Consider the following 14,084-nt stretch of genomic DNA (forward strand, 5'->3'; position numbering starts at 1 on the left):
GAGTGGGGGCATATCCCACCGGTGGCTCTGTGTCAGAATAAGCTGACATGTCATAATTCATCATTTGTCTTTCCTGTTACGGGAAAGACAATCTGTAGTAAGATAATATTGTGGTGAATTAAATAAAGTTTAAATAAAATAGAGAAAAGAAGGGAGACGTGGGAGAAAACTGGATAGGAGCAACTCCCAACAGTTCAGGCAGCCACAGGGACAGGCAGGACCAGGCAGTGGGGAAGGCGGCACTGCCGGGGCAGCTGCCAGCAACAGGGTGAATGAGCAGCTGTCACACATGGGCATTAGCAGTGACTCAGTTTTGATGCACATTCACCACTCAGCATGTTTCTCTCGGCTGCCTCCTAGTACCTCCTTTCATGCCAGTTCTGGCTGCTATTTTGTCAATACCACCATTTGTCTCTGGCAAAATTTGGTGGGAAAAATTTTAGCAGCTTCCTGGATTGTTAGTTTTTAAATCATCTTGTCTACGATACTCACATATTCTGTCCCCTCCAAAATGGGAAGACCACAGCCTTGAAGCACTTCCAGATACCTTGGGTCAAGGGCAAGACAGAGCAAGCACAGGCGGTTCGCTTGGCCAGCCCTGCAGCACGTGCTGCCCTGCTTTCCTGGCAGCAGCAACAGGTGCCCCAGGGAAAAGCATAAAACTTCCGTAATGCAGTAGAGAAATGGTATTGGGGAAGGTTTCATAGGGCTTCAGGTAGTGTCCTATGATGGCTGTTTCTTTTGGATACATCCCTATTACCGTGTTACAAGTGATCGAAAGTGAATTTTCCTACTTAGCAGCCACAGCAATAGAAAATGGGTTGAGTTTCCTTAAACTAGTGCTTCCCCTGGCCTGCGCCTGGCTTCTTCCCTGATCACGGTGATGTCTGCAGAAGCCATGTATGTTGTATATAGTCAACTTTGTGATTTGGACATTTTTTATTGGTAGAAACAGTTCACACTCACTTAAGGTTGCAATAAGAGCTTGTAATGATTTAAATTCAATGTAGGCAAATGCATGAAAATATCCCTATATTAATATTTTCATTTCAGTTAGATTGCCCCAAGCACCCTGCGGTAGATCATGTCTCTTTGAGCAGGGAAGTCTGGTTAGATGAACTCCAGATGTCTCTCCCAACCTAAGTGGTTCTCTGATTCTGGGGAAGGTTTGAGGAAACCTGTAATGGCATACTTATGCTTTGATTGCCTTTTCTCTCTCTCTCTCTCTTTTGTAGGCAAAAAGGGCGCTCAGAAGGAGGAGAAAGCTGGAGAAGGAGACAAAGCAATTGATTAAACAAGAGGAGCTGAAGAGGCTTCACAAAGCACAGGTGAAAACCTAGCTTGCAGGTGTCCCATTTGTCTCCCAAGAGTGACTAGCAAGGATGGGGGTACCAAATGTGGGCTGTGCACCTCCCCTAGCTCTTCACTGTGGCTCACTGCCTTCTGTGTTGAAATTCTCCCAAACCATCAAGAGCAGGAAGATGTATGTGGCAGGGCCTTGCATGTCTATATGTGACAAACCCACGTGTGCCCCTGGAGATCATCATAATTTTGTAATTGTGTATGAAGAACAAGAGGGAATAGTGACTGGAAATAAGAGAGAAATACACTGGAGAGGGAAAGACATAGAAAGGTGAAATAACATCAGCCCCTGAGAATGTAAGAAACTCAGCTATTACCTCTGTGTACTACAGGAGGGTATGAAAAATACAGTGATAGTTTTTGTTCTCTCTCTGCCATAACAATGAAAGTGAACTGTTTTCTTTCTTAATGATGCAAATTCACTTCGCTTTATACAGGCCCAGCTCTTCAGAAAATGCTGGAAAGGCTCTGGACTCTGCTAATGTTTTATTATTTCCAATTACAGTTCAAAGATTTGGGAGTGCACTTCTGCACAACTTGACCTCAGGTTCTCTCTTGATCTTGTGTTCTCTCAGGTGTCAAAATGTTCAGGCTTATCTACTTCACTTACCACATATACATATCTATATGCATACACACACACACAAAAACACCTTTATGGCTTATATGGCCATTAGGACTTTTTGTGTGTCTGTGTTGTAGCATAGGGCAGAGAAACCTGAGCTAGATTTAATCTCGTTAATTCAGGTTGTAATGTTAATGAAGATACAGTAGTGGGGAGAGCAGGCTTTTTGAAGGCAGAGTTATCCATCATCTTCTGTTGTATTACTATAGCAGGTGGATAGTTTTGGATGGAACTTCCACCTGCTATTTCTGTACCAATATTAAATTAAAAAAGAAAAATATTAAGTTGCTTTTCAGATGTGAATCTGAAATTTCTGTTTTTATAGACATCTCTGCTTTTCAAAATGTATTACTGAAAAGGAGAGAAATTTTGTGTTTGAACCAGACAGTGGATTTTAAAAATGATAATATCCAGCTGTTACTATAAAATCTGTAACAGAAAATCCATGGGGGGGGTGGATGGAAAAAAAGTATCTTATTTAATCCAAAGGAAGAGCAACTATGTTATAGTTTTTATTGGAGAACTGTAAATTATCTCAAGGTAAAATTAGGTGCATATGTGCCTTCTCTTATTTTACTGCTTTATGGAAATAATCAAGTCCAAACTTTTGGAAGCACCTTTTGTGTTTGTTAGGCTGTTGCTGAGGGCTTGGCTTGATACGCTCTAAAAGCCTGAAAATGGGAACTGCTGAGCACCTATCTTTGACAATTCAACCTTTTAAGGTGTTTCATGCCTATTATCCAGATGGCACCTCTGAAAATCTTATTTAAAGGGGTATGGACCAGTGAATGTAGAAGTCACTCAGTGCCACTGAGTTATCACTTCTTAGCTGTTAGACCCTTTCCTTGCTGTGACAAAAAGCTTGTGAAGTATGAAAGGAAAACAAACAACAAAACCCCATGGATAACAAAATAGCTAGCAAAGCGTTCTAGCTATAAACCTTCAATATTTATATGAGCTTCATTCATGTAGCACCTCAGAATATGTGCCTCTGAATGTGTAAGGTATTGACTTTTCACACCTTGTGAGACAGAAACATTATGATCTCTGTTTTACAACAGGAGAGCTAAAGTTCAGAAAAACTGAGGTTCTTTCCGTACTTATGATCCTTACCCACATAAAAATGTGGGTAGATACCTAGTGGAATTATTAAATTGCATAGACACCTAATATGCTCAATGAGTTTGCAAGTCCCATGACTCCTCTGAGACCTTTTCAAGCTGTTTGTCTAACCACTGACACTATCTTTTGTCTCTGAATTTTTAAGCTATGTCTGTAGCTTCTATATCATTACGGTTTTGCAGGCAGTCCAGCGCCAACTGGAAGAATTGGAGGAAAGACAAAAAGCTCTGGAGATTTTTGGTGTCAAACTGGAGAGAGAATTAAGAGGAGAATCAGGTAAATGAATTTTTTCATTTTTTTTAAACGGTGGTGGATTTTTAACCTTTTTCAAATCAAAGGGGTTTTAATGATTGCTATAGAAATAGAGTTCAGTGCAAAATCTGAAATGAAACAATAACTGAAAGATAAAAATAATTGTTTACCTTTTTCCTCAAACTCTATGAACTCAAGCACCTTTATACTGAATGCTATAAATTTTCTGTTGGTTATTACCGATCTGGAATTATTTGCCTTGCTATTGAACCTGAATCTGCATTTTTCCCCCCATTTTTTAAAATCCCATCCTGAGCTTAATTTCATCTTCTAGAGGCAACCAGTGAGGCTTCCAGGAGCTGTATCTCAGTTACCAAGCCAGCAGCAGCCTGTGCCTAGTAACAGAGTCCTTAATGACTTCTCCTAGAGTGTGAAATGCCACTAATACGATTAGAGCCGGTAGCCATGCTATAGCAACAGCAGCATGCAGGCACACAGGCCCAAACCGCACAGCTTTTCCCCCAGTGGGTAGAAGATAACAGGAACATTGTCCTGGCCCTGGTCAGAGGCAAGGTTTTCTCTCTCCTGAACCAACAGTCTCAAGCACCCAAGACTGTGGCGTCCTTCCACCAGCCCAGCCTTGCCCCTGCTCCCCAGCGTGCATGGGGTGAGGCTGGGGAGACCTCCCTCAGAGGGACAGGGTATCTGAGGGCTCTTGCCAGGCTCAAAATGGGGATGGGGTGTGAGCCATGCATGTGAGGGACTTCAGAGGGGGCTGTGGTTCTGTGCTGAAAGGACTCTGGGGAGCCGACAGCCTGATTGCAAACGTGTCTTTATTTACCTCTGTTTTAGAAAGCTGAACCTCTTGCTTTCATGACAGGCAGTTGCACAACACTGAAAACCTAGATATGTTTTGATACTTGATCTTGTTGTTGTCTTAGCTAGGCAACGCAGCACAATCTCTACGTGCTGGCTTTTTTAATGCCATATTTCATTGCAGCTATCGCCCCTATTCTAACACTGAACTAATCAGCTCAGCAAGAGATCGTTTGCTCAACCTTTTATATTTATTAACTAATTTCCTATAATTGGTATTTCAAATGTTATTTAAAAGGCTAGCATCTTTTTTCTTAAATGAAAACATAACTGTTTGTCAAATGGCACCCACTTTATCACATGTGAGAAAGTCTGCTAAAAAGACTTTGAGGTTTTGGAGTGTTAGCTTTCTTCCTTACTGCTGAGTTGTATAACGGTGGTCGTTTTTTTGTTTTGCAAACCTCAAAAATATAGAGGGACAAGAAGCTGCTAGCTCTTGGGATACACACTGAATACCAGGATAAATGGCCTAGAGCCACCTCTCGTTTTTGTTGTTTTGACAATCACATTTCCTAAAGAAGGCTGTCTGCCAAGAGATTGATGCTCCTCATTCTCTTCCCATCCTTAGTAATTGGATTGCCCTCATTAAGGTGAAAGTACTATATTTTTCTCTCTGTTGATTGTTTTTGTGTAGGTGGCCAGTTACAAATAGGGCAGATACTGAAATGTAGGATATTACTGTCTCTCAATAACTTTTCTGGTGCAAAAGCACGAAGCCATGAGTGTCGCAAACAAAATGTGAGTGCTTTGTTGCTTGTAATAACATATGTGTAATGATGCAGGAATTGGTGAGTTTAATATTCTGTTCAACCTTCTTAAAAATAATGAGCATTATTTTTTAATGAATGACCAGTGTTTATTAGGTTAAGTTATATTTAAGCAGGTCTGCACTTATGCAATTCAAGCGATTTAATAGGCATTATTAAGGTAATTAGAAAACAATCACAGCTCAGCAATAATATTGAGCTGCAAAGGTTGTGAATAACCAAATTTAGAGACAGGCCTGCAAACACTAGTCTTCAGTGACATTTATGCAACTCTTCTCTAATAATTCTGTAAGCCAGGGATGAATGGCCCCTTTGTTAGGGGGAGTTATTCATTAGCTCCTCGACTGAATTAGAAGAGAACATGCGTGGGTGTGAAACAACTGCCATGAAGACTGATGAGCAAAATGAGGCTTTGATGATCTTCTAATTGTTGTGACAACAATTCATGCACTTTTTTTTTTTTTAAAAAAAGGAAATATCAGTCCTATGAATAATTTTTCACGCCCGTTATTCCCTTTATTCTGGTTCAAAATACCAAATAATAAATTGCTGATGTACCATCACTTTGTTTTCCACTGAAATTTGTGGAGGCTTATGGAGATCTTCTGCCTACAAGAAAATACAGAACTAAAAATCTTGAAACATGTTTTCCGCTGAAATTAGCGTGATCGATGAGTTGACTAAACCATGAAGAATGATGACAAGGAAAAAAATACATGTGGAGAGAACATTAAGAAATCTCTCCATGTTTTGGAAGGTGAACAAATATCTTCACATGTTGCAGCTAGTTTTTGATTTCATATGGAGCATATCCAAGGTTTCTCTGAACATTCAACAGAGTCAAAAGAAATCAGTTAAAAACTGAAGGAATAAGGAATCAGGTTTAGCTGTTCCTAAAAAAGGTGCAAACTGGCCGAACCCTCCTTTACTGTGTGACTGCTGTACAGAGCATCACTCAAGAACAGAAGGTTGAGGTTTTGAGAGCAGTGTTCAGTAAACACTCCTCTGCAGCCTGTCATTCCCTCGAAAGTGATGAAAATAGAAATGGCTATGATGTAATTAGAAGAATATCTGACTTTCAAATGGGATAAGGTTAAAGGACACTTGGGTAATCCAGGAGGAAAGTTTTGCTTTAGCAATGCTATAAGAAAAAAACAGTGTGGCTCGCAAGACAAACTCACAAATTGTTTTCCCTCTAGCCTTTAAAAATATCCACCATACTGCATTATGCAAAAGACTTCATCTTTTTCTGCTCTTGGAAGGCATAACACACTTTATCAGACTTAAATAACTATTAACATTATTACTAACAAACATTAGAAAAAAAATGCCCCTGGGGACACTTGGGGGGCATTCTGTGGGATGGAGGAGGAAAAACAAGGGCTATTTTTATTTCAGCTTGCACTGAGGATTTTGCTAAAATAAGTGGCGTTTTTTGCAAAGTGTGTTACTCTTTGCTTACCTCAATCAACCTTCAATACACGGTCTTTTGTTAGAGATACCGAGATTTTAAAGTGTAAAAAGGAAACATTAAAAAAAAAATTATAGTAGCCCTCTGTGTGTGCAGGGCATATGCATACCTGCAGTTGCAATGTTTTTACTTGCAGTAAGACAGATCTTATTTTGATGATAACCTCTGATGGTGGCATACGAAGACATAAGGCTCTGAATACTAACGCTGCATCCCTGCATTGGATCTGTGAGAAACCACCATTAGCATGTCCCAGTGAGAACTGCTCCAGCAGTCATTCTGAGAAGATATTTTTTTTATCACCGCTTACTGACCTGGAAGATCCCACAGGAACGCATCCATTACTGCCAAGTTTTAATGGAACCAGGCAGAAATCTGTCCAAGATTGTGCTGCCCTCTCCTGCTGCTTTATCCCCTCGTTTCACGATAACTTCAGATTGGGGTCAAATCCTGATGAGAAATCGCAGAACTGCACCCAAGCCAGCGTGACTCCTGTCCTTGGCGCAGGGGCCCATGTATTCCTCTGATGCTGGCAGGAGGTGACCCACGCTCTCTGGGCTGACAGTTCCTGGTGAAGGTGTGCAAATGGGCTGGTGATCCCAAACACCCAGCAATTTCCCTCCTGCTCAGGAAGATTGCTAAAGGGCTGCATTGGGCAAAATCATTACTGCCTAAAGGAGATGGGCTTTAAACTGCTATTCTTGAGTGGAGTCAAATCCTGGCTTTGACATTAAATTGAGGGACAGCTGAAGCAGTAGAGGCAAGAGGGTAATTCCTGGGGCCGAGAACAAAGCGCATTTCAAAATGACAACAGAAAGGCATCCGAAACACTGCTGAGCTGTCTAGGACTCTGGCTCTCTTTCCACTTGGTCACCTACTTTAATAATGCTCTTCTAATTGTCATCTCTGGAGCTTGAAATTGAGACCTTTGGGCTTAAATTTCAGCACCCTAAGTCATCTGAAATGAAGGTGCAGTCTTCTTAAACCAGGAGAAATCACACGTCTCCATCCACAGAAAATAGCCAGGCTGGTTTATGGGGTTTTTAAGCTTGGTTATCTAGCAGCCATGATGTAAGGACTAAGGAGGAGAGAGCTGTGTTCCCCTGCCTGCTGGCAGCACCTTCTTTTGCTTTGTTTCAGGCTGTCCCTGCCTCCAACATGTAGAGGCAGCATGGTGTGGTGTGTAACTACTACGTGCTGAGGCAGGATCACAGGCTGGCTGTCAGTTTTATGCTTCTGAAGGGGTCAAAGTGTCACCTAAATTGTTGCCTCAACCTGGAGCAGTGTAAGATATTCACTTCTTACAAGTGATTGCTCTTTTGTGGCAACAGACGGTGGATGGGCAGAGCAGATGCGGGAGTTGTGTTTGCCATGCCATTGCTGCTGCTGTAACTCTGCATCAAAGGGTGGTGGAGTGGTTTTGTTTTGTGAAGAAAATGAATGGAAAATGTGAAGTGATGAGTGTGTTAAAAAGGACAGTGAGGAAAAGAAACACATATGTGCTCTGATTTGCCACTTGAAAACACCCAGGGGTTCTTCATCGACAAAGATTTTTGTACAGATCGCATTTTAGGAGCAGTAAAGGCCCTCATCTGGTGAAAGAGAAATCCGTCGTCGCCTTCAGCAAGGCAGAGTCAAGCCGTGTGCTCTTTGGGAGACAGACCGTCTCATGTTTCATGTCTGTATAGTGCCTACCAGTGATATCCTGGCCCAAGTGTTACAAAACCACCAAGTAATAATAGATTTGTCCTGTCCCACAGTCATTCCCATCATTCAAGCAGATGCAGATTTAGAGGCCAGTTGGTAAATGAATGGAAATTTGTAGAGGATTTGATTGTGTATCTGATGCCCACTGGAAGCAGGGACTAAGTTGATGCTTGCCAGCATGTACAACCTGATGTCCGATTGTGTTAATGGGATATCCATTTATACATATAGTCAGCTGCTGGAGTCCAGTATCAACAGAGAAACTATGTTATCAAAGACAGAACTAAGAGAAAGCAAAAGTGACCATTAAAAGAAGAAAGTCTATATGATCATTTGAAAGAAAAAACTTAACTTCCAAAACCAAAGTGTTTTTAAATCTAATACATCTTTAACTGCAGTAATCTACAACAGTTGACCAAATGTAGACAAGAATGTTATACCTCTTATACCCAGACATTACTGTAAGTTACATACAGCAAAAAAAATCTACATTTGAACTCTTCTAGGCTTACAAATGAGGACTATTTAAAGTGGACTTAAGCGGTAAGAGCCTTGGAAGGAAAGCTGGTAATGCACACTTAAGTTTGCTATTTTAAACAGATTCAGGCGCAAAGGATGAAACTCAGATGCTACATGAATGGTTTGAGCTGGTCTTGGAGAAGAATAAATTAATGCGTTATGAGTCTGAGCTCCTGATTATGTAAGTAAGGACAAGCATTAGTACTAAAGATGGGGAGAGAAGAGGGTAAAGTGTACTTACAACACACCTGAACACCTTGCTGCATGCTGCAGTTTGAGGCTGTTGTGGAATAAACATACCCAGAGTAGTTACAATCTGTTTTGAACACTGATTTTCAGTTGAGCCCTCCTTGTCCTTCCTCTCACAGTTGTCAAGTATTTCAATCTTATACGATACTCTAAACCAGTATGGCATATATATGCTCTGCCTTTACGTAATGTGAGTCTAATGAACACTGAGGAACTTTCTCCTGTGGAAGAAAAACAGTCTGACAAATTTATCTCAGATTTTATTGGACATAGGAGAAAAGATCTAGGAATTCACTACAGTGATGAAGCAAGCAGTTACACCAAGCAAAAAAAAACCCACTTCAGATGCCACTGTTTGTGCTTGATGGAAACAATATTGGCTGTAGCTCTCTCACCCAGCTTCCTTGGAGACGCAGTCAACAGATAGGCAGAGGTGACTCTCGGCTATTTTCTCCACTATTTCTGGGCAGTGTGGGAAGGCAATGAGAGCTGCAGCAGTCATTGCTCACCCCTGCATTTCACACCAGTGCAGGCTGCTCATTGCCATTTATCATTTCAATACCACTCAGTCAGCCCCCCGCGCTGTGTGTGGCGCTGCAGCCCAGCCGCTACCTCCAGCCGCACCCCAGTTTCTCCCCAGCTGTGCTGATGCTGCCAGGGGCAAACCTTTTCTTTCCCCTTTGATTGTCACTGGGTGGTGTGGTAGCAATGCCTCCTGCTCACACTGCCTGCAAAGCAGAGTTAAAAAAGCAAAAGCAGCCTCCTTTTATCACTGCAGGACACAAAATGTTACTGTCTGGATGTGTTAATTCCCTTGTCTCAGGACCTGTTCCTGTGCAGAGGGCCTGGCAGGGCGCTTCCTGTGTGAGCACAGTCCTATCCAGAATCATGTTGTGGGTGCCACCAACAAAGCATAGCTGGTTAAGTATTGCAATGTGTGAGGGAGCATAATCTGATACATAATGCAAAAGGTGGTGGTGGTACTTCTGGTGTTACTGTGGTAATGTGGCACAGGCAAAGCTTTTAGCCTTGATTACCCATGAGGAGAAAATACTGGATAAACAGAACACAGAATCTCTTGGTTGAAATAATATTAATGTATATGTCTTTATTGAAAAAAAGCTTGTTCTTTAACATACTTTTCTATTGTACCTAGAGCCCAAGAACTAGAACTGGAGGACCACCAAAGCAGGTTGGAACAAAAGCTGAGAGAGAAAATGGCCATTGATGGTAAGTCAAAGGGTAGAGCACGCTCCAGCCCACAGTGACAGACCATGCCCATATGAGTCCCTGCTTGATCCAAAAAGGACCAGAGTGCTGAAGCTCTTCCTCCTGTGCTCTTTTGTGAGTGCAGCTCAGTCAGCACAATGCAACTTGTGAAATCTTCTCATCTGACTTCTAGTGGAGACAGCTAAGCTAACCTGTTCAGTTTTACCCTGAACGGGACCAGAAGCACTCGCATATGTAATTCCACAAGTCGTGATGTGCAGGTGGCAATATCCAGCTACCTTGCAATGATAGGCAGCAATGGAAAGTAGTTTCTTCAACCACTGTGAAGGGCTGAGGCTGGGTCTGCCACTAAGGAATGGCAGATGCTCTCTATTAACCTCTCTCCCATCCCAGGAGCGGAAGGGAGAGAGAACAAGGGAGAGAGACAGATAGGCTGGAAAAGGAAACTGAAATAGCTCTAATGAAACAATAACAATAAAAGAAAAGGTAATAAGAAAAATAAGAAAAAGAATGAAATATATACAAATACATACAAAACCAATACTGAACCCAACTTCCCCCCCCAATGACCGTACATCACCACTGATGCTGCAGGGCTGGCACTGGGGCAGTGCCAGGCTGGACTCGGCAGCAGACAGGAACTGGATGCAGGAGCTGGATTCAAGAATGCATGGATCGGGGTCGAAGACAGAAGAACAAAGTCCTCCTTGGATGTTGGCCATCAAAGAAGAGAGCTTGACCATCGAGATTCCTGAGCTTTATACTGAATATGACATGTATGGGATGGAATACTCTGTTGGTCAGGTTTGGGTCATCTGTCTGGTTCGCTTCTCCCTGTAGGTGCGACCTTTTTATGTGTTTGTGACCCTTTTCACTCCCGGCACCCCAACATGGAGTACAAGAGTTAGCAGTGACCTTGGTTGCTGTAGGAGCAAGTATAAGCACAAGCCTTTCTACATACCGTTCCCTGGTATTTACTATAAACATCAAGCGTTATCACTACTAGAAGCAGTCACTGTCTGAAAAAAACATGCTGTTGATTTCAGAAAGTGCAGGTACTTAAAGAAATTTAACTGAAGAGCAAAATCACTGAACAGAACTAGTTCTGTTTTAGCTCAAACCAGGACAACCACCTAAATACAAAAGAGGTTATCTGCCTTTTTGTTAACTGTAGCATTATTGGTTACTGCGGTATTTTGGAACTGCTTTTAGGTACTTGGGATTACAGTTTGGGCTTGTCCTTTCATTTGGTACTAGAAAAGAGAGCATGGGAAGGAGGAATGCAGAGAGAAGGGGAGTTACATAGCACTGAATACTCCAAAATACCCTGTTGTGTTCTAAGTATGTGGATTGTAAGTGACAGTAGTTTTCAATACTTTTTCTAAAAAACACTTTCCATTTTCCTACGGGTACTATGTTTCATGGTTGGGCTTTTTACCTTGTATAAACTAAATTTAAACTCCAGCTTAAATGTTTTTTACAGACAGTAGTGCTCTTTGTACCCCTTACAGTCTAAGTTTTGCTAAAAGATCTACTCTACACATTAGGAACCTTAATGGTCAACTTTAAATGGCCCAGATGCAGGACAAATTTTCCCTGAACTGTGACATGAAAAATACTAACTGCTATTGACTTCATTTGTCATTGACTATAATATTAATTCAGCCTGCATGCCAACAGTTAAAATGCAAATCATAACAACAGTGATCTAGATTTTAACTTCTTGTTTTGTGATCTTTTAGGCAGCCTTAAAGATGAGATGGATCTGAATGAGGAGGATGAAATTTTTACTGAGATGATGAAAGTGGTTGAAGAAAGGGACAAGCTTGTGTCTACCTTAGAGGAGCAGAGAGTGAAACAAAAAGCAGAAGACCAGCACTTTGAAAGCATTGTATTATCTAGAGGCTATCAGCTGAGTAGGATTTAAACAGCCACATGCAAATAAACATGATTTCAGTGACATTTGTAATCATGGAGATACAGACTTCTGAAAAATGAAGGAATTTAGGTTTGATACCAGTTTATCTGGGAAACATGTTGTTTTGTTATCTAAAGCTCTGAAGCAGTTCTTTTGCTCATACTGGAGTGAGTCATTTCACTATCAGCTTAAAGGATGACTGAAATACAGAGTAGGACTGTATTTACCTGTCTGATGGGCATCAGGGTCTGTGAAAGGGAAATAAGAGCTCTGTTCTTTCCTTGGAATTTTATTTTAATGCTGAGAATAGAGTTCCTGAGAAACATGATGGCATCGTTTAGTATTTTTGAGACAGCATTGTTTCCATCTGTCTGAATCTGTATGTGATTTTGTTAATATTTTGGCACAGCCAAGTAATGCTGAACTATTTAAAGGTCAGAAAGCAAGCATCTCATATAAGAATAAGGTTAATTTGTGTTTCTGGTGGAGGAAGGGTCATTTGACTAACTACATATAAATGCTCATTAAAACTACTGTAAATGCAACACCAGAAATTAATTTTCCAGGTATTTGTAAGTTTTAGTGCACTGTATATTTTTGAACAAGAACTTAAAGCAGTATCGAATCCCTACATTTTGTAAAATGGTAAGGGATTATCAAAGGTGTGACTACCCTTAAGACTGTCACATGCTCAAAAAAACTTTTGTATGTCACAAATCAAGGTCTTCTCTAAAATATGCTAACTGCTTTACAGTTACTTGATAAAATACATCACAAATAGTATCATAGGATGGGTAGTGTAGCAGCTAAAGATCTGCCTGAGAATAATTCCTCAAAAGGGTTGCAAAAAATGTTGAGTTTGTAATGTCAACATTTGACAGAAAACATTGTGGGTGTATTTAAACTACATTTATCTTGCTGCTCAAGAATACACATACATATTTTTTGCTTAAAGGAACTATCTCCTATTTTTTTTGTACATGTGTTTGTAGATATTGGCAAAGCAAATGTGCAGAAATTCTACTTAGTATTTGGTGTAATTTAAGTGCTTTCTTAAATCTGAGATAATTCTGCAATTTAAGATTGGTAGTATTCCCAACTGTATGTATGATGCACTACATTTTCAGGCTGAAAAAAACCAGGAGAATCTGAAAGACTCTTTTTTGAATATCATTTTACCTCATGCTCTGAGAAGATTTGATGTTCTCATTTTTCATGAATGGTGCTAATTGGTAGCAGTTGCCTGTAGTACAGCCAAAGGCAGAAGGATTCCTATTACAAAAGCTATAAACTAAAAAACCTCTTGGTAAGTATTTGTAGGGTAACAGCCACACTGGATCCGGTCATAGTAATTTATGAATGATCTTAAGTTTTTACTGTAAGAAATTAAAAATACCCTTTCTAAAGATAAAAGCAAGATTTTACTATTGACCAGATAAATAATATACCTCTATTGGTGCAAGGAATATACTATTGTTCTGCAATATTTATGTATTTATATTTATTTATTAGACTGTTTAAAGAGTATAAGAGTGTCTGGTTACATTTTATAGTTTGGATGATGTCTCTGATTTTGATTGATAAATGTGTATTTTTAACAACTATGTATAGGTAAAGCTGTACATAGTAGAGTAGATAGCTTTATCAAATTGGAAAATAATTAGTAATAAAATATGAATTAAGATTTCTAAACACCGTTCTTGGTTACCATAACTTGAAGGGACACCCTTAAAACATAGCCTGTAGGACTTCAACAATATAACGTGTCTTTCATCACAGTGGGAAGACATAGCAGAATCCTTGAACATGTTCCAAAATTACCATCAGGCATTGTTTTTTCTGTCATTCATAGGCTCAGCATACCTGATCTTCAGTTTACATTTTTATTGAGATTGATTGCAGTGATTGATTTTTAAACTAACTCTATTGCTTAAGATTGACACAAAGTAGGAGCAGGCAGGGCAGCAATAAATATTTTAATTTTCT

The 14,084-nt window shown here is 40.4% G+C and overlaps 1 protein-coding gene across 4 annotated transcripts in view; it reads left to right on the forward strand.

The window, feature by feature from the left end:
• The window catches only part of MICAL2 (microtubule associated monooxygenase, calponin and LIM domain containing 2), a 106,452-nt gene extending 94,345 nt beyond the window's left edge, over positions 1–12,107 (forward strand). For all 4 annotated transcript variants that reach the window (XM_086472413.1, XM_086472411.1, XM_086472412.1 and 1 more), the window contains 5 exons: positions 1,236–1,328; positions 3,292–3,385; positions 8,783–8,882; positions 10,107–10,180; positions 11,923–12,107. In XM_086472413.1, the coding sequence (XP_086328539.1) occupies positions 1,236–1,328; positions 3,292–3,385; positions 8,783–8,882; positions 10,107–10,180; positions 11,923–12,107 (546 nt within the window). The remainder of the gene's footprint in view (positions 1–1,235; positions 1,329–3,291; positions 3,386–8,782; positions 8,883–10,106; positions 10,181–11,922) is intronic.
• The last annotated feature ends 1,977 nt before the right edge of the window (positions 12,108–14,084 follow it).

The sequence above is a fragment of the Leptosomus discolor genome, chromosome 12, assembly GCF_034619465.1.
Source record: "Leptosomus discolor isolate bLepDis1 chromosome 12, bLepDis1.hap2, whole genome shotgun sequence".
In the NCBI taxonomy this organism is placed as follows: domain Eukaryota; kingdom Metazoa; phylum Chordata; class Aves; order Leptosomiformes; family Leptosomidae; genus Leptosomus; species Leptosomus discolor.